The sequence below is a fragment of the Lontra canadensis genome, unplaced genomic scaffold, assembly GCF_010015895.1.
Source record: "Lontra canadensis isolate GAN:19392208 unplaced genomic scaffold, GSC_riverotter_1.0 scaffold51, whole genome shotgun sequence".
NCBI lineage: Eukaryota > Metazoa > Chordata > Mammalia > Carnivora > Mustelidae > Lontra > Lontra canadensis.
Window position 1 is genome coordinate 5,005,138 of NW_022631045.1, and position 25,797 is coordinate 5,030,934.

General features: G+C 37.2%; 1 protein-coding gene across 1 annotated transcript in view; it reads right to left on the reverse strand.

The window, feature by feature from the left end:
• VWA8 (von Willebrand factor A domain containing 8) overlaps nt 1-25,797 on the reverse strand; it is a 329,596-nt gene that overhangs the window by 134,880 nt on the left and 168,919 nt on the right. The window contains exons 22-24 of the mRNA XM_032873943.1: nt 6,795-6,870; nt 4,583-4,718; nt 1,918-2,037 (exon numbers count right to left, since the gene is read on the reverse strand). Coding sequence (XP_032729834.1) covers nt 1,918-2,037; nt 4,583-4,718; nt 6,795-6,870 — 332 coding nt within the window. The remainder of the gene's footprint in view (nt 1-1,917; nt 2,038-4,582; nt 4,719-6,794; nt 6,871-25,797) is intronic.

Genomic DNA, 25,797 nt, shown 5'->3' on the forward strand with positions numbered 1-25,797 from the left:
TCCATTTTTAAATGTGTAAAACTGCACAGAAAGCCTGTCCAACAATAGGATGGTATAGAGAAGAAAGCAAATGACTGAAGCAAAAGAAAAGGAAATGGAGTGATGTGTGGTTTATTCTTCACGGATTTTTCTGTTAAAAAATTATGTAATATCTGAATACAATCCCACTGGGAGATACTCAAATAAAAAAAGGCAAAAAAGGGAAGTCTCCCTGTAGCTCTGCCAATCCCACTCCCTCCCCTACAGGCACCCAGGATTAACAGTTCAGTGTATTTATTCTTCCATCCCTGCATTAGTCTTTGTAAATATGCACACATACAAACTCATAGTTTTAGTGATTAATTTTTTTTCCATTGGGAAATACTCTTCATATTGTTCTGAGACTGTGTTTTTAACTTTAACACATGTTGAATATTTTCAAATATTATATGCATCTATCTCATACACGTTTTTTTATGTACACCAAAAAGGGAGAGTTGGTATCACCACTCCATACACAATTTATATCTTATGCAGATTGCTAGAATACACTTTGGAAGTTAGTTTTGGAAAAGTAAGCCTTCAGAGACAATGTCTAAACTAAAATTAAGAAAAAGGAATGTAGAAACACAAAATATTTCAACTGTAATTTAGGCAACTGAGATTATCCTAGAACAGCATAATCTATGCTCAAGAGAGATGGATTTCTCATTTAAAAGTTCATGTAATTTTACTGATTCACCATCCAAGAGACCAGGGGCCAAAGGAAGTTAAAGTAAATAGATTTGCATTTAATATGCTCATTTCAGAAAGAACTTCCTAGTTCTTAAAAATCATTTAAATCATATGGGTACCTGGTTGGCTCAGCTGGTTAAGTGTCTGACTTTTTTTTTAAAGACTATTTATTTATTCGACAGAAAGAGTGAGAGAGCACAGCAGGGGTAATGGCAGAGGGAGAGGGAGAAGCAGACTCCCTGCTGAGCAGGGAGCCCAATGCAGGGCTTAATCCTAGGATTCTGGGATAGTGACCTGAACAGCCACTTAACCGAATGAGCCACCCAGGCGTCCTGAGTGTCTTGCCTTGTTTTTTTTTGTTTTGTTTTGTTTTTGTTTTTTTATAAATTAACATAAAATGTATTATTTGTTTCAGGGGTACAGGTCTGTCAATCATCAGGCTTACACAATTCACAGCACTCACCATAGCACATACCCTCCCCAATGTCCATCACCCAATCTCTTGACTTTTGATCTCAGCTCAGGTCATGATCTCAGGGATGGACATTTGGGTTCTTTCCATTGTTTGGCTATGTAAACAATGCTATGTCACCTATCTTTATACTTAAATCATTGCACGGGTAATTCTCTTGAATAAATTTGCTGATATGGAATTGCTAGATCAAGAATCCTACTAGGAGTCTGTGCCTGCTTCATACTGAGTATGAGAATTATTGTTATCCAGAATTACCTCCTTGCTATACAGAAGAGAAGTCCTTCTAAAAGGCTCCTGATGATGAAGCTTATCTCAGGACCATTCGGATCCATGTGAATCAGTCTTCTCAGAGCTGGTCTCAGACTCTCAGGGGGATGTGACAAAAACCAAAGACTACAAACTATTCCTTATTTTGTGTTTTATTCTAAGAGGCCCTAAACAACAATGTATAGTGTAGTTGTTTGAGAAAATAGGCTCTGGAATCAGAGAGACTTCGATACGAAGCCAAACTCTAATACTCTCACCTAAGTGACACCAGAAAAAGAAGGATCCCTCTGAATATCCAATATTCTCCTTCTCTATAGTGGGGATAACAAATATTCTCACAAGGTAGTTGTGATGATGACACAATACACAGCAGCATTCAGTGACAGCCACTTCAGCATTGTTACTAAGAATATTATTATTGTTATTAATATTTTTGTTATTGTTTTCATTATTGTTTTTACCTAAAGTACCGAAGAAATCATTGCCTAAGAAAGGGAATCCAGGTCTGTTGGCCAAGACAACCATTCTAAAGTCAGGATGAATCACAATAACATTTTCTCTTCCATTAACATTAGCAGAATCTGAAAAACAGAATTTCTAGTTAGTCTTTATTGATATTTGATAATTCTTAAGAATATCAAGTTATAGCCTTTAAAATAATATAAGGAATCATGCTGCTCCATCATAAAAAACTCAAAAAATCTGGTTGTCACAATTTGGTTACAGGAAAAAAAAACTTTCTTGAGAAAGTTTGCTTAAGAACAGAATACTGATAAAGCATATACTGAATTTTACAGGGACTTGTATTTTCATGTAAATTCAATGTACATCTAAAAGGCAAACTTGTCCAAATATTATCTTGCAGTATTGAAACCTGACTTGAGATGCTATTATTCCTTTAAAAAAAAAAGAATAAGAATCCATAATGAAGGATAATCCAAAAGACACTCAAAGGATGACCCAAACATCCTTTAGATTTCATGAGATCAGCAGCTACATCACTTTGCCTGCCGTTATGCAGCTAAGGAGTGACTTCTGGTTTAGATTACCTACCCTGAAACTTAACACAGAATAAAGGCCTTAAGCAGCTAGTCAGCTCACGACGTTGATTTATTTCCAATTAAAGGATTCTACTTTAGTTCTTAAAATAAGTAATTACAAGTTCATGGAAGTTTCCTTTGTGCAAATGTCAAAAAGGTAGTAAAGAAGTTGGGTATTATGTTCTACTGGCTGATGTACATTACAGATAGAACTGCTAGTCTAGACGATAATTTCAGTTGGTAAAAACTTTACTGTGGTTATTTTCAGAAGCAACACTTGTCATCTGGGTTTATTTAAATTCCAGCCTTAGGCTGTCCATCTTTTAAAAAGGATAGCTGTGAGCACCTGCTATTTTATTTGTGATGAGTCTATAAGAACCTACACTTATCCTTTTTAATACAATCTTTCAAATATGCCATATATTCATGTGCTAAATACAATTAATATCCTTAATGTTTGATCCCTGTTAATTTTAGTTGTGGTAAATAAAGGGTATGCCTCACAGGCAAAATTTAATTAGTTAATTAAAATAAAAATAACAATAAAAAATGAAAACTTGAAAAGGAAAGAAAATGGAAAACAAGGCCCTAGAAGTGATGCTTTAAGAAACCATGTTTAGAAGGCCTTAGGGGATCTTGTGTTTAAAATATTGTATACAATTAAATTGGAGTTTAAAAATTAGGATGACTCCTTTTCTTCTAGATTACTCTTCTAAAATGTATTAGAAAATGTAGACAGTCACCAAGAGATAATCACTCTTTAACTACAGTTTTGTTTCAGCAGTTCTTCTTGTTTTCCATTCACTATCCTCAAAATGTATCTAAAAAGGGCAGGCAGAATTTTAATCCTGAGAGACTGAATGATCTAAGAGGTAGCATTCAGGCTGTCTAGCTCAAATTCTCATTTTTTGCATAAATTCACTGTGAAGCTGGCATGTTGGAATATTTTTATTATTTACTTATGTTTATATTATTTATGTTTTATGCTAATTTCCTAGGCTTTGAAATTGCCATCTTCCAATGATAATGTTGAAGAAGAACCTCTCTCATGATATACCTGTATATTTGTTTGTTTTTTATTTTTATTTATTTATTTATTGGTCAGAGAGAGAGAGAGAGAGAGAGGGAGAACACAAGCAGGCAGAGCAGCAGGCAGAAGCAGAGAGAGAAGCAGGCTCCCTGCTGAGCAAGGAGACCGATGCGGGGCTCGATCCCAGGACACTGGGATCATGACCTGAGCCGAAAGCAGAGGCTTTAACCCACTGAGCCACCCAGGCGCCCCTACCTGTATATTTCTAATGGGTTTTCTTTATATATTCTCTTTGAATATTGAAGATTTTAGTTATTTGTCTCAATTTTTTATGCTTACCCTGCTATTGGCTATATATATTTTCAATGGCTAGTTACAGATGTTCAAGTCTTTTCATCACACAAAAAAATTAAATTAGAAACTAGAAAATATTCTCATGTCACATCAGACAATTTGTCTTTAAGTTAAACAGACTGATGAGACTCATGCATCTACAGTTTTCCTAACAACAAGAAAAAAAAAAGTAAATAAATAAATAAAAGGAAGAAGATAGTCCAAAGTGAGGATGGGGGGGTGTGTGTGTATGTGCAAGTGCATATGCGTGTGTATATACATTTTATATGGATTCACCCATATAAAATCCCTGGTAATTTTTTCTAATTGAGTACTAATAAAATTAATTTTAATATTATAAGTCATAGAAACATGCTAGAGCTTTTAAAAAATCCAGTAACAACAAAAGAAAATAAATTGCACACAATAATGGATAAATGAGTATAATAAGGATTATAGCTGGTATTCTCAGAGTAGAAAAATATAAAGCTAATTTGTCTTAAAACTACTATGGAAATTTTCAAAGGTGCACTCTGGCAATAAAAATGTCAAACAGACAAAGACAGATTCCCATGTACTGACTTTTATAAATGACTGTCAATACAGACAACTTCAGTTCTAATGAACTTATGCTTGTTACTTGCAGATAAGTGGCCAGCTAAGTGTGCGATTTGATACCAAAGATGTGAACTTTGCATGTAATGAAAGCTTTGTTATACTCACTGGCAACAATGCGTCTTCCATCTGCTAGAATCATTTCTCCATTTTCCACTAGAGTTTTTAAAATACAGGTGACATTTGTTGGGGCTTTGTCTGCCTCATCTACTACCAGAACATGACCCAACTTCACTGCTTTAACCTTTAAAGACAGAACATTTATCATAAACAAACAAAATGAAAGCAAATGTTTAAAAATTTTTATCACTCATTGCTTTGGGTTTATAATAGTAGCTAGTTTTATTTAAGTTACGGATGTACTACCACAAAAAAAAGTGTGTAGCAGAGCTGGAAACAAAATTTATGAATCTCCACCAAAAGCTTCACCTTGTTACTAAACTGTTAACTCTGCGGTAATCACTTTATTTCCCTTTAGCACCATAATTATTCCTACGTTGGTGATGTCTGCACTTCACACCCCAGAGTAGGGGAGATTTAAAACAAGTATAACAAATACAGAAATTAAAGTGCCTTGGGAGTTAAGAAGACCGAGACATCACAATCAAGAGTGGATATTAGACTACTGCATTTGTTAGGGCTCTAAAAGAGTGTAGTATTTTAATAGAGCAGAACGGATGGTAAGGTGGGCATTCAAAATAAAAGGGAGTCAATGGTCAAACTCAAGAAATCCTGGGCATACTTAGGGAAGAGTGAGTATGAGTAGTCTATCTTCGCTGAGGCAGAAATTAAATGTGAGAAAAGAGAGAACAGGGTCTGAAAGGGTAGATCAGGTCTCTGCTACTAAAAACTTGATTGCCAGACTGAAATACGTACTTTATCTCATTAAATAATAAATTCATAAAGACTTATGAGTTCAGGCATGACAGAAATGAAGCTTGGAGCTACACTTTCAGATGTTCTATCTGGCAGCAATATGCAAATGGACTAAAAGGGATTACTCTAATAATTTGGTAAAAAAGTGGTTTGGGGGACCTGATTTTAGAAAAGGCATGGAAATGTGGAAATTAAAAGCATTAAACTGATCTGAAGAGTTTTTTGGAGGTATAAGCTATAGTCTTGGCAACTGATTAGATGGGAAGTAGGGAAAGGAAAAACAGGAAGGAGCCCTAGGTCTTAGGTGTCTGATTAAATGGTGATATTATGAAGAGAAAGAAGGTAGGAAGGGGGAATGTTCAATGAATTTAAATGTAAACCCAAAGCTTATTTTTTTAATAGTAAGAAATTTCTCATAACATAAAATAAACCATACAATAAAATTTTCTCATTATATAGTTTTGGCAAATAATTTTAAGGAAATACAGATTGAGAAATAGTTGATTCCCTCTACCACAAATATTTTATTCATATTCTAAAACAAAAGCTGGTAAGGGTTTTTCTTTCTAATTTTAGGGCAAAAGTAAACCGAATTTAAAAAGAGGGAGAAAATATATAACTTTTTTTTTTTTTTAAAGATTTTATTTATTTATTTGACAGACAGAGATCACAAGCGGGCAGAGAGGCAGGCAGAGAGAGAGGGGGAAGCAGGCTCCCCGCTGAGCAGAGAGCCTGATGTGGGGCTCGATCCCAGGGCTCTGGGATCATGACCTGAGCCGAAGGCAGAGGCTTTAACCCACTGAGCCTCCCAGGTGCCCCGAAAATATATAACTTTCTAAGAATAATCCAACTTCAGCCTTCACATCTCTGTTCAGGGAAAGTTAGGCCCAACCTGGGGAATTCAGGAAGGAGATTCTAAAGACTTCAATCACTTCGAAAACTTCTGACCACAGAGATTCTCATGTTGGTGTATTTGTGCCATTGATACAAAGGCACACAGAGGGACACACCTGGCAGGCCAGCATTTCTTTGGGTCTTATGTGAGAAAGTGAGGAATGGGTCTTTCCAGCTACCCAAAACATGGGGCTAATATTTTATTGATTAAAATCTTAAAAAAAATTCTAGAAGTGTTATCTAATTTCAAACTCTGCATATTTGAAAAGAACAAATTTAAAAAAAAATTCTGGAATGATAAAGAAATCATTAGAGGATTTCTATCATTCCCTATATCACTCCAAAGAGGGAACAGAATAAGAAAATATATTATTTTCTCAATTATCTGTATTTAAATGTCCACTCCCCAAGTGACATATGAATGTTTTCCTGTTAAGACTGCAATCTATCAAAATATATGGGAGATTCACAAATTGCCCCTCAAAGGCTGAAATACAACTACCATTCAGAAAAATACAGTCGAGAATATTCATAAAGTTGGATTACTAACCAAAGGTGAGTCTTCATACACAATTAGTCCATCTTTAACAGAAGGCTGAAGAGTAAGGGTTTGTACTGTGGTGTCCCTAAAGTTAAAACAAAACATTTTATAGTTAGTAAGAAAATATACTGACATGAGTAAAAATATAGCACAGGAGGACTTCTTTTTAAGTTTTTGTTCACCATCCTACTTTTCTCAAAATGAATAATAAAAAATGCAATCCCATTCAGCAACACTATTTTGTAGGTGTGAATATAAATTACAAGGGTTTAGGAATCCATTCAGGTTTTACAGATTACTCAGGTTCTTTACTTCTCTTTTTCCTTCTAGGAATTTCCCTTGTGACCACTTCACTCCTCAAAATTACCTTCTGAGGGTGAAGAGAAGAGGTTAAAAAGATATATTTGCATTAAAGAAACAGAGAATCTTGCATTAAAGAAACAATATTTATATTATTTGAAAAGAATTTTTATGGCGAGTTTGGTGATGACTGGTGAGCTCATGTGGCCAGTTAAAAGCAATTCTGTGAATTACACATTCTGGCCCAAACTGTCATCAGTGTGTGCAAAAGCCAGACTATCTCATCTCAATCCCAGAGCCATAGATTTTTGAACATTTCTCCTAGAATTAAAGCAATCACAGCACCTAATAATATTTTTGCCAAAAATATGTACATAAGCTACAGGTGATAGGAAGATCTATACATGTTCAACAGGACCAATTTTCTATCTTCATCTTCTACATATACTCTTTAAAATAAAAAATCCTATGGCCATCTTGATCATGTCACATGGAGAATTAAATTACTTTAAAAATGTGAATAGCAACTTTCTTTATAAGAATTCAAAGTTGTCTTTTCAAACTACCCTACCACTTATTCAAGTAATGAATGGAGTTACAGTTGTGTTCTTTTGAGTACCTACTGTGTGTGAGACTTGGGTTGTGAACCTCAGACCTTAGAGGTATAATGTGCTTCTGAAATTTCTCCCCAAATGCTACCATTTATCGCATGTGTATCTCTTAAAAAAACCAATAAATACCACACAGCACTCACAAATAAAGCAAACTTGAGACATCATTCTAGCGAGTTTTTGGTTTAGCAAAACAAATTTAATCAAAATCAGTCAACTACTTTGAGAGTTGTGGGGTACTGGAAAGATGATTTTGGAGTCTGACCAATCAGGATTGAAATTCTAGTTCTTGTCATTTATTAGCCACCTGATCTCGGTAAGTAATACAACCCCCACCAGGAGGCTCGATGATGGAACACTGGGAAAGTCGCTGGCACAGCATATGGAGGACAGAAAGAGTCTATGTACATGTCAGCTTTGGCAATCTGTTAATCTCATTCTTGCTTTTGTTGTGACTGAAAGTTCTTGCCTGTCTAACTTCCACCTATCTTCAGGTTTTAGCATAGTTGGTTCCTCCTTCACCCTTTTTAGACAGGTTAGGTGACCCTACTCTATGTCCCCTTTGAGCCCTGGATCTCCCTTATTCCACTAATACACTGTATTGTAATTACTTATTTTAATATCTTTCTACACAGACTATAAGATTTAAGACTGTGGACCACATCTATCTGTCCCTTCTCCTGTTCCTAGCATCTGATGGATGTCTGGTTCACAGGATGTATTTAGTAAATATTCATTGAATAAATGAATGCATGAACAAAATGACAAAAATGCTAAAAGTTAAAAATTGACACCGTAGCTTATAATACAACATACAGTATGTGGATTTCCAAATTTATTGGATCATGGAACTCCCTCCCCTTTTTAACAAAGAATCTTGAATATAGAGCTTTAGTAAATGTTGGATTAGATTAAGACTGACTCTCCTAGATGTTAGGAATCTTTATTTATATTTTATTATTTTATTAATATTATAATAAAATATAACAATATATTAATATAGAATATTTTATTATATATTTAACATATATTATACATATTTTATTAATTTATAAGTACACATTAGAAAGTACAGTCATATCAAGAAGGACACTTGGGGTTGACTAGTCAAGGGATTACTGGGAATACGGTTTATGTCCATCATGGATTCCAACTGAGTTGAATTTAGACTTAGTAAATTATGAGTAACTCGGAGTAACTCCTCCACTAGAGTCCTCATTTACCTGGGCCTGAGTGGGTATACTGGCAACACAATTGTCAGCATTTACAATTTCTAGACTATCCAGCCTCTTTGCACCTAGCTTGAAAGGCTTCTCCCTCGAATTTGACTAACTGGCGACTGGCTTCTTCAGTGAATTCCCTGGAGATCTGGCCTATTGCCCTTCTTGACCTCTATTCCAAGCTCCCATTCTCAAGATTCTGGGCCCTATGGGTCTGATGCCTGTCCCGTGATCTACTGCTTCCTATAGCCCAAGCACTATACTTTACAAAGAAATCCATGTTTTTCTTTCTATTGGCTAAAAATAAAATTAAAATGTGTTTGAAATAAATCCTTGAAGATGTTAAGAAAAGTGAAAACATATTGTGATACTTTCTTGGTGCTTATTAACTTTTAGTAGGAATAATATATATTCTAATGATATCTAGTTATACACTCATTTTCTGTATTCCTGGGTCTTATAAGTCTCCTGTAGGACATACTTTATGCTATCTTCTACTAAAAAGTTAATTTTTAGAGTTTTAAAGAAATAAGAACACAGTTTAACTAATTTCACTTGAATTTGCTGTTAATATTCTAGCAATACAGAAGGGGGGGTGAGGACGAGAAAGAGATGTGTTCACACAGATTTTTATAGCAATATAATGAATTTCTCACCTCATTCGTCACATATTTAATGGGCAACAACATGACACCTTCCAGCACCAAAATGGAAAAAGGAACTCTTATATCATTGTCAGTGGGAAGGAAATTCAAGCTGAATACAAATTTAAAAAAGGCAAATATAATTGTTCTCTAACACTTGAATTCAGATAGGATACAACTTGCCAAATTAGATTTATCAAAAGACTTCTGTGCTAGAAATAAAAATCATAGTTTGACAGAACATGCACAAATCAGATGATTTCCAAAAGGGACTACAAATGAGAATGAATACAAATGGAAAACATTGCTTTTAGTGGAACACTCTGTGAGAAAGAGGAATTTATAGGAAAAAAAGTAGTTTTGTTCTATTCTTTTTATTGATCCTCCATCCTCTACATCAAAGGGAAAGCAAAGGTTAGTAAAATATGTCAAATAATATGCAATTAGAGAAAATGTTCAGCTTATATGACAGTAAGTTTCACTAGTTACATAAGAGTGGAAAATACCCTACTATCTACTGTAGAGTACTAATACAACAAGAAAAAAGCTTGTCTTTTCAAGGTACCTTACAATATTATAAAGTTCAACTTAGTTAAGTGATAAGGTAATCATTACCGTCACAAGTAGCATATGAACTGATTCTTAAAGTCAATATAATGATTCTTTTGCAGAAACATTGACTAAAATCATCTCTGTATTTAGGAACATCTTGGATCAAAAGATTTTAGTTCTCCATACAAATAGGCAATAGACCTAAGAAGATATTTTATTTGCTACAATTTTAATTCTATTACGATTTTTTCCTCTCAAGAACAGCTTTGAAGTAAAAGCTCATAAAAGTTTAAATGATTTCAACAACACTGGGGAGAAGGAAATTTAAAACACACCTAAATCACATTTCCTTAGCCTAAGGTTTAATTGAAAGATGGTTTTCCAGTATATAACTGCTATCTGTAATACTGAATTAATTAGACTGTTCAGCTAATTGCTGACATAAATGTTCTCACTTCTCCCTATCCTGCAGACCAAAGCTGTCCATCAATTAAGGCCTGTGTAGATAAAGGGGTTACTCAAAGAAATATGGTGCTAAACTCTATTCTTTTAACTCTTTTTTTAAAGAATTTTTAAAAAAATTAGAGTTATTAATGTTTCTATAGAAATTTAATTTCCTTCCTGACGCAATGAAAGTAATTATATAAAGACCAGGTTTTTGTCAAAATAAGGAAAAAGAAAATTGGCTTCTGGAGAGCAAGCCCAATCTGTTCTTAGAATGTTGCTTGTAAAGGTACATTAAGCTAATACCTGCTAATTTACAGAGGAGCAAGTGATCTCAAATAGTGACGTTTATTTTGAAAACGATATTTTAGTAAGTTATGTTTAAATTGGTTACGGTCAGCTTTCTTTTAGGAAAACAACAGTAGTTAAACATAGGGCTGAAAGAAGAAAGAAGACACCTGAGAGTTTCAAACAGCTAATAAAAATTATCTCTAATTTCATAGTTCATTAAATAAAATTGGCTATAGGAACAGACTGCTTGTTAATATAAGCCAAACATGCGAAAGGAAAGAGAGAATATGGCACACAAGAGGCACTTAACAAATATGTGTCGAATATTTTTAAAAGAGGGATGATCATGCAAATAGAAATAAAGAGTAATTTTTGCCAAAAATAGATAAGCATAACATCATTGATTGAAAAGTAAATGATGCTGAAAGATATTTTCAAGTGAAAAAGAGTTCACAGCATGATCAAGAATATCATTTCCACAGGCTTATTTTAAATAATCAATGAAATAAAGGTAAGGGACACGAATAGTAATTTTCACCAATAAAACAGAGAGTGGTATTTAGACATAGCTAATGGCAACAAATTTAAGATTTAAACAATGTTTACAAACATTTTGGGCTCTCTTGAATAGCAACACACCGTTGCCTTCCTATAAAAGGCAAAAACATTTTGTCATGTTGAGAAACTTCCCAAGGCCCTCAAACAGAAATAGCCACTAATATAGCAATCCAGCATACAATACAAAAAAAAGACACAAATTAGCTGTGATTACTGCAGTGTTTGTTAAAAACCGGCACTGGCCTAAATCTGAGTCCTCCAACGTTGGTCAATCACTTAATCTCTCAAAGCCCAGGATTACTCATTTCTATAGATTTCTACAGAGGGAGTTAAAACAATATATGAGGAATGTAGTAGAGTAGAAAGCAAGGAAGCTCAAAATGGAGAGAGAAATAGTAGTATTGTTTGTGCTTTGAATGCTTTGAGGGAAAAGTCTTTTTAATAAGATAAGCAAAATATTATTTCTGCCAAAGTGACTGAAAAGACTCCAGCTCTTAAAATAGCTGTTTGGGAGGACAAACAGTTTATTTAATAGTCAATCACTCATCGCTAATGTGTCCAGATGCAAAAAATCCTAACAAACCATAAAAGAAAGGAAGACATTAGGGGGATAATATTTATGGAAGGAAGTCCACTGTGATGCAACACTCCGCCCTTCAGGGGTAGGTTCTCACTGGGAACAGCAGGTAGAAAACAGCCACAGCAAAGCAGTCATCCAATGGAAGCTAAACATTTCAAAATATGCCTCATTTTCAAAATCTGCTTCCCTCCTCACATCTCCTAGCACTATATTAACACTTCTTTAAAAAGAAATTCCTCCAATACGCAAAGCCATGCTGATAATCAAATCTTTTAACTAAATCTGAAAGTTCTGAGCTGTCCAGCCTTTAAAAATAAATCTACTAAAATGATATACTAAAAGACTGGATCTTCTGTCTCTACTCTGAAAACTAGCTCCCCGACTTGGTAAATTTTAGGAACTCAACATGATCTAATTTCTTTGTGGGAACTTCATTTCCCCTTTTCCAGCAAAAAAAGAAAAATGGTTATACCGGTCCCTTGTTTCCCTTTCCCCTGACATTAAACAATGCATTTTCTAATGTTTTAAAAAAAGAATAGAAGAACAAAATGCAGATTCAGCTGCAAAGCTGAGTGAGTGGGCAAAGATACACACACAGATAAAAATGTGTAAGGCTGGGGAACACAGTGTCCACTGGGTAAATCTTTATCAGAAAATATAGTAATGAGTAATTTTTTAAAAGCCTCAGTAATTGGGTAATAACATAAAAGTGTGATAGAGTCAAAATTTAATAAGTGCATACCCTTCTATATCAGGATATTACTGAATCCTTCCCTCAGTAAGTATGTATTGAACATTTACTAAGGGGCATCACTGTAGATGTTGGAAAAGTATCTGTGAACAAAACAGGTAGAAATTCCTTCCCCCGATGAGCTTAAATTCATAATATATTTAAGTGAACTTAACTCGCCACACTAATAATGTGCCATCTTTGGTACAGTATGAACTAGACCTCGCATGAGATTAAATATCAAAAGATGTTTTACCAGCTATTTTATCATTTACCAGATATTTTCTCATTTTATTCAAAATGAAAATGAAATACCTATTTTATTTATTTATTTATTTATTTAACACAGAGAGAAACAGCGAGAGAGGGAACACAAGCAGGGAAGCAGCAGAGTAAAAGGGAGAAGAGGCTTCCTGCCAAGCAGGGAACCCGATGCAGGGCTCGATCCCAGAACCCTGGGATCATAACCTGAGCCAAAGGCAGATGCTTTACAACTGAGCCGCCCAGGCGGCCTGAAACACCTATTTTTGATCTCTTAAGACAAATGAGAAACAGCCTGCTGCTACTAAAGTCCATCAGAAGACTTATGTCCGCCAGCCCTCCATGATGCTGGCTCAGCACGTGTCTTCTGGTTAATAACCCGGAATACATTTTCCATGAAATACTTATTGCCTAAAACTCGCTATGTAAGTTGCATTTTGTATATGTCATAATATTATTTGGTATACTATAATCTTGAATTATCTTATCCTCATTTCTGACTGTTCATCAACTTAAAAAACTCACAATGCTCGTTGTTAAATTTATCACACTTCAAGTACTCAGGTCAAGTAGAAAAATAGGATGTAAATAAGCATTGTAGCTAGAGAACTCTTAAAGGAAATCCATGTTTAAGTTTTCTGTAATATACCTACATTTTATTAAGCTTTTATCAGAGCTTTTTCTTAAAGGAAGATGCTACTGCATCATAAGAAAAACAAGTTATATCACATCTATTTATTTATTTATTTATAAGCTATTTGCTTTTATTTTTTTTTTTTATTATGTTCAATTAGCCAACATATAGTACATCATTAGCTTTTGATGTAGTGTGTGGAGATGAGCACTGGGTGTTATAAGCTATATTGCTTTTAGAAGCAAAAGTTAAAGAGTTCATTTCAGTCTCAGCCATTTTCCAGTGCCATTTTATTTTATTTATTTTTTATTATTATGTTCAGCAAGCCAACCTATAGTACTTATTTTATTTTTTTAAGATTTTATTTATTTATTTGAGAGAGAGAGAGGGTGCACACGTGCAAGTCAGGGGAGAGGCAGAGGAAGAAGCAGACTTCCAGCTGAGCAGGGAGCCTGATGCAGAGCTCGATCCCATTTTATTATTATTTTTTATTTTTATTTATTTATATTTTATTTTTAAAGATTTACTTACTGATTATTTGAGAGGGGGAGAGAGAGAGAGGGTACAAGTGGGAAGGGTAGAGGGAGAAGGAGAATCCCAAGCAGACTCCATGCTGAGCGTGGAGCTCAATACGAGGCTGCATGTCATGACCTGAGATCATGACCTGAGCCAAAACCCAGAGTCAGATGCTTAACAGACTGTACCCTCCAGGAGCGCCTCTAGTGTCATTTTAATGGCAGAGAAGGAATACATACCTCCAAGGACTTAGAGGTCAGAGGATGGGAGCAGAACTCTAAGCACATTTCTTTGTCATCTTAAGTTTTATCTTAAAATTTGATGGGGATTTTGAAGACTATTCCACAAAGACAGTTCAGTCACCATTAGAGAAGCGGCCACGAGGAGTTGAGCCAATACCTGCAGGAAACTGGGCTGAGCTGAAGAGAGCTGGCACAGCAGAGCCAGGCCAGCCTCTGGCCACCTTTGCTCTCCCGGTTGCTATCTTATTTCTTGAGTCCAAATTAAGTAAATGAGAGGTTATAAGTGGCCATCATGTTTCCACTGCTTTATGAACTCTTCAGGCTAATCACCATGGAGGGCCTCCAGAATGATACCGCAAAGGCTATCACAGCGCTGACTCGTGCTGGTGGGCATTCCATTAGCTCACCTTTTTCAGATATCAAACAGCCTGTGTCCCGTTGGGACGTGAAAAGTTCTCTCACCTGCTGGGCGATCTCTTCTACTCTTACCGGATAACAGGAGGCTGTGGTTCATTTGTCCTGTTCTCTCATTTGAGTTTAGGGATTATTGGTGTTTATTTAAGGTTGTTAGGAGAGCTCTAGAAGCACACCAAAAAAGGAAAAGAGTACTGAGTACTCTTTACTAAAGAGTATTAAGGTGAAACTTACAAAAATAAAAGGGGTGTTTATAAGAGGCAAAAGATTAGACAGGCTACTCCATCAGAGCTACTCAAATGTCAGCTTCTCAGTGAGGCCTTCCCTGGTCAGCTTATTAAAAACTGTAAGCCCTCGTCCAGCTCCCTCCTCTGTTTTATTTTTCCCCACAGCACTTTCTACCTGATATATGCATTTTAATTATCTTGTTCTCACTCTCTCTGTGCCTCTCTCTTTCACGAGCAACTAGAATGTAAACATAAAGGCTGGGGTTCTTAACTCTTTTGTTCCTGACATAATCACTCAAGCTAGAGAAGTGACCAGGATATAACAGGTGTTCCATAATGTTTGTTGAAACGTATGCCTTACACTCAACTATTTCAGTCACACATTCTAAGGCTGTAATGAATTATTCGGAGTTTCTTAAGCACTGTGCAAATTGTGTGTATTTTTTCTGATAAGTTTCTCTTCGCTTCTTCTCACTTTGCCTGGCAAACTATTCAGACCATCCCTTAAAAGCTCAGCTCAAATGTTGTCTCCTCTTTGAAGCATTACTTGTTTCTCATTTCTATCCTCCTGGTTGAACTAACTGATAGAAAGTACTTTACACTGAAGAACTTTTTAGTTGCTCATATGCCTTTCCTAGACTGTGAAGACAAAGCATACCGTCTATACACAGAGGGGTATCATCTATATATTTAGTGCCTGTCACCGTGCCTCATACCTTCTAGGCATGCAATAAATGTTTGTTCAAAGAATGAATGAATGCATGAGTATATTAAACAAGTATGATGTACTTCTAACATGGAAGGCAGATTATTAGGTGTGATGGATTCTAAAAGATCAGAGATGCTGTTCTCAAGAAGCACACAGGACAGAGAGGTATACAACAAATATAATTCATGTCAGAGTGTGAGAAAGGCAACAACAGAAATTAAAACAAAGTTCAGTGGGAACAGAGGAAAAGGCAATTAATTCTGACTAAAGAGAACAGAGGCTTTTTTTCTTTTTTTAAAGATTTTTATTTATTTATTTGACATAGACACAGCAAGAGAAGAAATAAAAGCAGGGGGAGTGGGAGAGGGAGAATCAGGCTTCCTACTGAGCAGGGAGGCCGATGCGGGGCTTGATCCCAGGACCCTTGGGATCATGACTTGAGCCAAAGGCAGATGCTTAATGACTAAGCCACCCAGGTGCCCTGAGAACAGAGTCTCGATGATTAAATATTATTTTAACTGGCAGGTATAGGGAGAAAATGCTTCCAGGCAGAGAACAGACAAACATGTAGAAGTTCAGTGATAAAAGAGAAATTTGGGGGAACACTGTCTAGAATATAGTTGCATGAAGGGGAGTAGAGCTGGCCAGGTGAGGTGAGCTAGAGTGTTCAATTTTCTTAAATGTCATGCTCAAGGTTTGATTTTCATCTCATGGAAATGAAGGACCAATCACCTGTTCATTTCAGAGAGAGGACTCTAACCGGATGTCTCAAAGATGGATGGGAAGGAGGAGACACTGCATTTATTCATTTGTTTAACAAATATTTATCAAACATCCACCACGTTGTCCAGACATCATGCTTGAAGGAGGCAGTTCAAAGACACATCCTTGCCCTTAGGGAGACCTTTATGATCAGCAGGGGAGACAGAGGTGGTAACATGGAAATGTGATAATAAATGACATGCACAATAGCAAAGACTGTTCTAGGTCAGTGGCTCTAAATATACTATCAGTGAAAGTTTTTTCTGATAAGATACATTCTAAAATATATAAAAACAGTAATAAAATCTGAGCTAAGATGAAAAACAATACTTTAAAAATGCTTTTAGATTTTATTTGTTAATAATACAAAAAACTTGTTCTCATTAAAAATTAAAGAAGGATATTGTACAGCAAAGGAAACAGTTAACAAAACCAAAAGACAACTGACAGAATGGGAAAAGATATTTGCAAAGGACATATCAGATAAAGGGCTAGTGTCCAAAATCTATAAAGAGCTTAGCAAACTCAACACCCAAAGAACAAATAATCCAATCAAGAAATGGTCAGAGGACATGAACAGACATTTCTGCAAAGACATCCAGATGGCCAACAGACACATGAAAAAGTGTTCCACATCACTCATCATCAGGGAAATACAAATTAAAACCATAGTGAGATACCATCTCACACCAGTCAGAAAGGCTAAAATTAACAAGTCAGGAAATGATGGATGCTGGAGAGGATGTGGAGAAAGTGGGAATGCAAGCTGGTGCAACCACTGGAAAACAGCATGGAGGTTCCTCAAAAAGTTGAAAATAGAGCTACCCTATGACCCAGCAATTGCACTACTGGGTATTTACCCTAAAGATACAAACATAGTGATCCAAAGGGGCACGTGCACCCGAATGTTTATAGCAGCAATGTCCACAATAACCAAACTATGGAAAGAACCTAGATGTCCATCAACAGATGAATGGATAAAGAAGATGTGGTACACACACACACACACACACACACACACACACACACAATGGAATACTATGCAGCCATCAAAAGAAATGAAATCTTGCCATTTGCAACGACATAGATAGAACTAGAGGGTACTACGCTTAGCAAAATAAGTCAATCAGAGAAAGACAACTATCATATGATCTCCCTTATATGAGGAAGTGGAGATGCAACGTGGCGGGTTTGGGGGGTAGGAAAAGAATAAATGAAACAAGATGGGATCCGGAGGGAGACAAACCATAAGAGACTCTTAACCTCACAAAACAAACTGAGGGTTGCTGGGGGGAGGTGGGTAGGGAGAAGGTGGTTGGGTTATGGACATTGGGGAGGTTATGTGCTATGCTGAGCGCTGTGAAGTGTGTAAACCTGGCAATTCACAGACCTGTACCCCTGGGGCTAATAATACATTATATATTAATAAAAAATATATATTAATAAAAAAAATTAAAGAAGGATATTTTCCAGGAGAACAAGGTGACTGATATACTTTAGTATTTGTGTGATGTAAAGGTCTAGTCCTAAATTCAGTTCGTTTTGAGACCCATTAATGGCTACTGTAGCTGAAAAAGGACTCACAAAGACATGGAGATCTGAATAGAAGGGCAACATTGACTGTACTCCCTATAGCACAACATGCATCTTCATTCTCATTTATCAGACATATAAACAATTTTGTTACTCAAGCTTGGGAATTTCCATCTCTCCTGATGTCTATCAATGGCTCTGCAAACTAATCAATGCCACATTTTATATTTTGAACAAATGGGTTCAAAACTCATGGCAACTCTTCATTTGTAAGATTTTTAAACATGTCAGGAAATTGTATTTCAAATTGTTTTAGTGTATAGATGAGACACTTGGGGAATATATGATCTATATCTACATTTCCCACCTTCTGATACCACGTGTGGGATTTCCATACCCAACAATTCTCTAATTCTCTGCAGACACCAACTGGGGGTCTACAGGGTAATTCAATTCTGCCACTAACTATGGGGTGAAGTTAGCACAGACCCCACTGGTCCGGGGCTCAGTATTGCGAGACTGCCCCCATTTCAGACACCAATGGCAAGTCCCGGGCCTTCTATACTTTGTACAGAACAGCTCTAAATCAGGGGTTTCCAGGACCCACTTTTTGGGTTCCATAATTTGCTAGAATAGCTCACAGAACTTAGGAAGGCACTGTACTTACTACTCCTGATTTATTACAAAGGATACAACTTAGGAATAGACAAATGGAAGAGATATATAAGGTAAGTTATGGAGGGAAAGGGGAACGTGCATAGAGGTTCCACGCCCTCTTAAGGCATACCACCTTCCCCAACATGTCAGTGTGTTCACAAACCCAGAAGCTTGCCAAACTCCACTGCTCAGGATTTTTATAGGGGTCCCATTAAGTAGACATGATTGATTAAATCATTGGCCATAGGTAACCAACTTAATCTGCAGTGCCCCTCTTCTCCTCTCCCAGAGGTAGGGGGGTGGAACTTAAAGTTCCAACCCTCTAATCAATAGGCTTGGTTCCTCTGGCAACCAGCCACCCAGTTGGAAGCTATCCAGGAGGCCAATAGTTACCTTCTTTGCATACAAAAAGACACAGTCTCACTCCAGAGATTACATGGATCTTAAAACTGGGGAAGAAGATCAATGTTATAAAAGAATGATACTTTTATTACTCAGAAACTTACAGGGTTTTAGAAGCTCCTACGCCAGGAATGGGAATGAAGACCAAACATATTTCTTACTCTATCACAATATCACAGGGTGAAATACATTATTTTCAGAACAAAAAAGTCTAACCATTGAAACAGTTATAAACATCTGATTTAAAAATGCTCTCTGAAAAGAAGTTTTTTTGTGTGTTATTTTGCTTTGAGAGACAGAGGAAGCAGGGGAAGGAGAGGCAGAGAGAGAATACCAAGAAAGCTCCACACTTAGCCCACAGCTCAAAGGGGGGCTTGATTTCATGACCCTGGGTACAGGACCTGAGCTGAAATCAAGAGTCAGACACTTAACCAACTGAGCCACCCAGATGCCCCAAAGATATTTTTTAAGTAGTTATTTCCTACTTTACTGCTAAAGCATGACTTTACCCTGAAGGATCAAATTAAATGGTTTTTTAATTTTTAAAATATTTGTTATGGGGCATCTCTCTGACAGTCTCTGAATACACGTTAACACATTGTGACCTCCTGACATTCTAGAAGACAAATGTGTAGTTTTGACAGATCTTTTAAATACTTCACAATAAGATTGCAAGTGAGACTGCAGTATAAAAATTTTTCATGGTTAGTTTCTATCTCCTAACAAAACATTGAAATAATTCTGGCTTTATTTTAAAAGTCTTGGTTTTATAGGCAGTCAAAGTGGAGACTCCTGTAGCACTTTGCACAAATCTGCTTTCAACCTCTTTGTAGCCATCTTTGTTCCAAAACACTATGAAGAGAACACTACCCATGTGCGATGTCCTCTGTAACCTTACTCCAGAGACTTTTCTCTTTTCAATCAGATCAGATGTACTATCTGATGGTTTTACTTACATAATTTTCTGCCAATTTTGTTTATACATTAATACTCTTTTCAAACCAGAGTTATTTTTCAAGCATCTTTTAAACCACTGTCCATTCTGCAAGGGCTAAGACTTTTCCAGGCAGAGTTGATGAGAAAGGGCATTCCAGGCTGTATGAGCTGCATGTGGCAAGTTATGGAGTCATGAATATGTATGTGTGATACTTGGGAATCATAAGCAGTTCATATGGCTTACGCGTAAGTATGTGGGAGAGAAAGGGTGGAAGACCAGTGAAGAAGCAGATGGGGCTCAAAATGAGGAGTATGGACTGGGTGCTGTTGGCAGTGGGAATCATCAGAGGGTTCTGAGTAAGAAAGTAAGTGATCAAATTTATTAGTTGGAACAACATGAAACATGAGAAAGATAGACTGGAGGCTGAGTTCTTAGCCAGGGGACTACTGTGATAATCTAGGCAAAAGATGAGGAATAGAATTATGGCCCAGAGGAGAAGAGAGGGAGATACTAATCTAATAGAAGGGTGGAATTGAAAGGACTTGGTTACAACTCTGGAGTGCTGGAAAAGAAACTAATGCAATAATCCAGGTACTACCAGTGACCTTGGGAAAGGAAAAGAGGACAACTTTACCAATTACCAATCACGTAATTAACACTGCTTTACTGACACTTGCCATTAACCAGGTAGAAAGGGAGCTGGAGGACACTGACAAAAGAAACTTGGTATGAAAAGATGGCTATTTTAGATTTGAAATGCCCCAGAGATACCTATGTTGGTGTTTTAAAAAGAAGAATGCAGATACAAAGCCAAGAAAAGAAGGGGCAGAAGATGTGGCACTCACCTATATATGGATAGAAGATAACACAGACTTATAAAGAGGAGATTTAATTTTAACTGGCTCCCTACCACATGCTAGGCACTGTCCTAGTGACATACGTCATTTAATCTTTATAATAACTCCCTAATAAAATTTGGCCTCAAAGAGGTTACCCAAACTCATGCTTTCTTTCTTTCAAAAATGTGAGGCTTCCAGGACACCTGGGTGGTGCAGTCAGTTGAGTATCCGACTCTTGGTTTTGGCTAAGATTGTGATCTCATGGTTGTGAGATCAAGCCCCGAGTTGGGCTTATGGTCAGCGTGGAGTCTGCTTGAGATTCTCTTTCCCTCTCCAGCTGCCCCTCCTATTCGTGCTCTCTCTTTCAAATAAGTTTTTTTTTTTTTTAATGTGAGGCTTCCATTTTCTTTTAGCTCAGTTTTATAATAAATGATTTTATAATAAACCATTTTTAATAAATGGTTTATGATTTTTTTGACAGCGCATTCCTGAAAACCGTATCTTAAAACATATTAATAGGGTTGACTGCAGATTATTGCCATCTAACCAGTTATGATCAGAAACCAGTAAAAAGTATTAGTAACACTGTTTAAGTAATGCACAAGCAGAATTAGAGTCCTTGGTGGAAAAATGATAGTAAATTGTATACAACTGTCACTGAGAGTTGGTTAAAAAACCCTTACATTCAGAGTGTGTGTGCATGTAAAATATAAAGGACACCTTTGTTGGTACAGTGTGCAAAACTCGTAGTCCTATCCCTTGCTTTAATCAGTTTCATTTGGCTGCAGGCTCACCCTGCTCTGTTCCTGATTTCCCGTTCTAATCAGGGAATGAGATACATGACTCACTGGTCTTGCTCAAAAAGGTTATAAATCTCATATCCAGGGATTTATAACAAGTCGCGTATACTTCTGCCTCTGTGTCCCCCATTTTCTGATTATCACACCAATATTCCCCACAGTACCCTAATTCCCTCTAATTCTACTCCCCTGGATCAGACCCTAGCTAGGCCCAGTACCTTGGGCGGTTTGCTGGAGTCTTATTTCAACCTATCACTAGCCCAAGTTCTCACCACCCTCTCTCTAGTCACTGTCACTTGTAATCTTTTATGGATGCATCTTGCATTGGGCCAATTTATCCACGGAATCTCCAGAACACACAAAGCTAATGAAATGCTAGTCTGTCTTGCTGCAAATCCCACCACAATTATGAAGATGGTCATTGCTGGCAAATGTATCCAATGTATCCTTATCACATTAGCCTTTAAAACATTTTCACATAATTTCCATTCTAGCATCAATACTTCTGTTTATTGTATTATTTATTTATTGCATATTTCCTCTTCACCAGCAGAAACAAAGCTTCATGACAGCAAATACCTTGTCTGTCTTGTTCACTGCTGTATTTTTCAAGGCCTAGAACAATGCTAGGGACTGCACTGTCCCTCCATAAAGGTTTCTTGTAGTATATGGTGTCAGTGCCCTCCACAGATGGCCTTTACCACCAAATGCACCTAGCCCCCGGCTATTGCAGCAATAATTTCTGAAAGCTCATAGCTGTACCCTTCTCCAAAGAACTGCCGTCCACCAGTGGGGAGCTACTGTGTCCGGAAATGCCTGGGAGGTCACAGGTTCCCCTTATTCTCTCCTGGGTGAGGGGGAGGTCCATAACCAATGACTTACTGATACGGGGGCAAAAAAGGCTGACCCTCTTGCTTCCAGTTGGATAACTGGGTAGTGTCATTCATGCTCCAGAGCTCTGTGTGAGGAGGCTGAGGTCAGACTTCAACTAAAACCATTTCTTTTCCACAGCTGCATCCTAACTCCTTAGCTTCTATGCAAGTTTTACCTCAAGGCACTCCCTCTAAAATTACTTACACAAACACTTACATCTTAGGCTCTGCTTCTAGGTATTTGTTGACTGACTGAATGAATGAATGATGTAAAAAGCAGAAACAATTCTTAGATTTTTTAGCAATGTGCTGAATTCTTCCTGTACAAAATACTACAGACACACTGCAGTTACCAGAAAATACTTAATGGAGTTGTGAACTGAGCAATCCTATAAAGACACAGATGTACTTAATTAATCTAAGCACCTCATGCCATCCCTGTCTGCTCTTGTCACTGCTGCCAGCATCTGAAGAGTCTGGCCGACAGCAGTATCTGCCTCACTTAAAAGGAGCAGCACCTAATAAAGCATTTTAGATTTTAATAATAGAAAGACTCCTGAGAAGTAGAGGGCACTGGCCCAAGATACTTCTTTAGTCTCTCTGCTTACCTAAGGGTGCTGTGAGAGAGCGGCCACTCAAGCTTACTGGAGAGGCCGAGAGAGAGAGAAAAGAGCAGGTACGTGGTTAGGATGTGATGTTAAGTCTGTTCAGATAATCTGATATGGAAACAACTGTAAACTTGAGTTTGTTTTTATTTTTGTTACAACTAAGGACTGAAACCTTTTTAAATCATTCCCCCATCAGAGTAACCCTAATTTTATAATGGGAGTCAGTGTGAGAAAATAATTCTCTTAGCAAAAATGTGTTTTACAAGTTAAAAAAATACCCACAAAGGATTGGAAGGTTATAAATTAAATTGACATTAGTGAATGACTTGAAGAGGGAGAGATGAGATTGGGGTGGTGGTTGAAGGGGACTTGAGCTATAATTACAGCATTTTATTTCTGTAAAAGGAAGAGCAGAATCCAATTTGAGAAAAATATTAATAGTTGTTAAATCTCAGTGATAAATCTGGGTAGGTGTTATATAGTTCTATTTACATTTTCTGGATTTTTTAAAGTTTTCCTCAATCTAAAAAAGTACGTAACACTTGATAGGAATGTGGCTATTCTCTAGGGGCAAGGGATATAGCAAAACTAAGACAAAATGCACCGGGGATTGGTGGTTCTCAAGCTTGTTTAGCTTGTGATTTAGGAAATAAAAATGAAAGATCTTCCTTGTTTCCAGTCTTCTCTTCTGAAACAGCCTGCAGCATGCTGATGGCTGGGACTTCTAGATTCAGGGGTTCATGTGCAACTCTAACTGAGCAACCTCTCTAACCCTCAGCCTGTGGCTGGAGCACCGAGAGAGCTCACGCGGCATCAGCCTGCAGGGGACATCGCATACAAGGCCACAGGAATTCATTCAGTTTATGTTCTTATGAATTCCCAGGGTGACAGTTGATGAGCTTCCTCAGGGGAGGCAAAATAAGCTGGATAACCAGGAAAACTGGTCAAGAAAACAGAAAATGAAATTTTGTAAGATGTTACTATTGAAAAAATGGAAAAATATGGAATAACTGGCCAAAGGAAAGACCCTGGGGTCAAGATGAGCAAGGATTAGAAATACCATGCTAGAATTTAAAAAAATTAAGCAATTATCCATGGACTGAAGTCTAGAAAGTAAAACTTATTTTACTGACAATCTTACCACATGGCTGGTACTTGAGTGAGGAATTGTCTCAAGGTTTTGTTTTTTTTTTAAAGATTTATTATTTATTTATTTATTAAAGATTTTATTTATTTATTTGACAGACAGAGGTCACAAGTAGGCAGAAAGGCAGGAAGGGAAGCAGGCCTCCTACTGAGCAGAGAGCCCGATGCAGGGCTCGATCCTAGGACCCTGAGATCATGACCTGAGCTGAAGGCAGAGGCTTAACCCACTGAGCCACTCAGGCACCCCTAAAGATTTATTTATTTTAGTGAGAGACAGAGAGAGAATGCAGGGACAGAGGGAGAGAGAGTCTCAGGCAGAGATTGCACCAAGTGCAGAGCCTGACGCAGGGCTAGATCTCACAACCCCAAGATCATGACCTGAGCCAAAACCCAGAGTCAGACACTTAACCAGGTGCCCCACTAATTGACTGAAGTTCTAGCATCACGGAAATACTATTCAATCAACACGACAAAATCAAGAGGCAACATGGTGCAGTGGTTAGAGCACAGGGCTGATGCCAAGGTCCTAAGAAGCCCGCTCTGTAACCTCAGCCAAGTTATTTAACTCTTCTGTGCCTCAGTGTCCTCATCTGCAAAACGGAGAGGGAAACCATACTGATCTCAGAGAATAGTAGCAACAATGAGTTACAATTTGAAAACAGCTTAGAACAGTGCCCAGTTCAGAGCAGCGGCTGTGTACATGTTTGTTAAAGAAACAAAAATAATACGGAAATTTAAATGGATTTGAAGATTATCCAGAAAGGAGTAAAAAATTACAAACCTGAACATCTATGTGGAGAGGTTGGAGGGACTGGCATAATTCCTTTAGTGAAGAAGAGGCAATAGAAGACATTCTTAGTGGGAAAACTACTGTCCAATGGCTGACAAAATTGGTTCTAAAATAGCTTTTCAAGTTCAGAGTGGGTAAGATGAGCCAGGAGTATCTCAGAGGTTTTGCAGAGCAGCTGACATGTGGTGTGTCTCCAGTCCTCTAATGCTCTTCTCAGTGCTAAGAATGTCCTGATGGCTCAATACTAGTTTTTTTCTGTGAGACTTAGAAAAGTTCTTAGTTTTTCTATTTTCTGTCAATACATCTATTTTCCCTCTGGGACTTTGTGAATTTCTAAATTTAGACTGTCACATTCAGTTTTCTTCAGCCTGAGGACAGTCTTGTATGTTGAATTATGCTGTGCCCGCATCTTCCTATTGGCAACAACCCTTACCTCTATCTATGCACATACAGCCCACGTTATACCAAGCTGCCTCTCATGTCCTGGTTTTTAGATCATATGTTTTCAATAACCATAATGCCCTGTTCTCTGTTCTGTACTTAGAAAACTCCTGCTGATCCCTTAACACTCCATCTGAGTACCACCTTCTTCAGACACCTTCACCATATCACACGTGTATACTCAGAGCTGGGCACCTCTCCCCAACATTCCCACAGAAGCTGCACATGCTTCTTTCCTAGCTCAGATCCAGCATCGTACTGTAATGTTGTAGTCTCACCCACTGATAAGCAA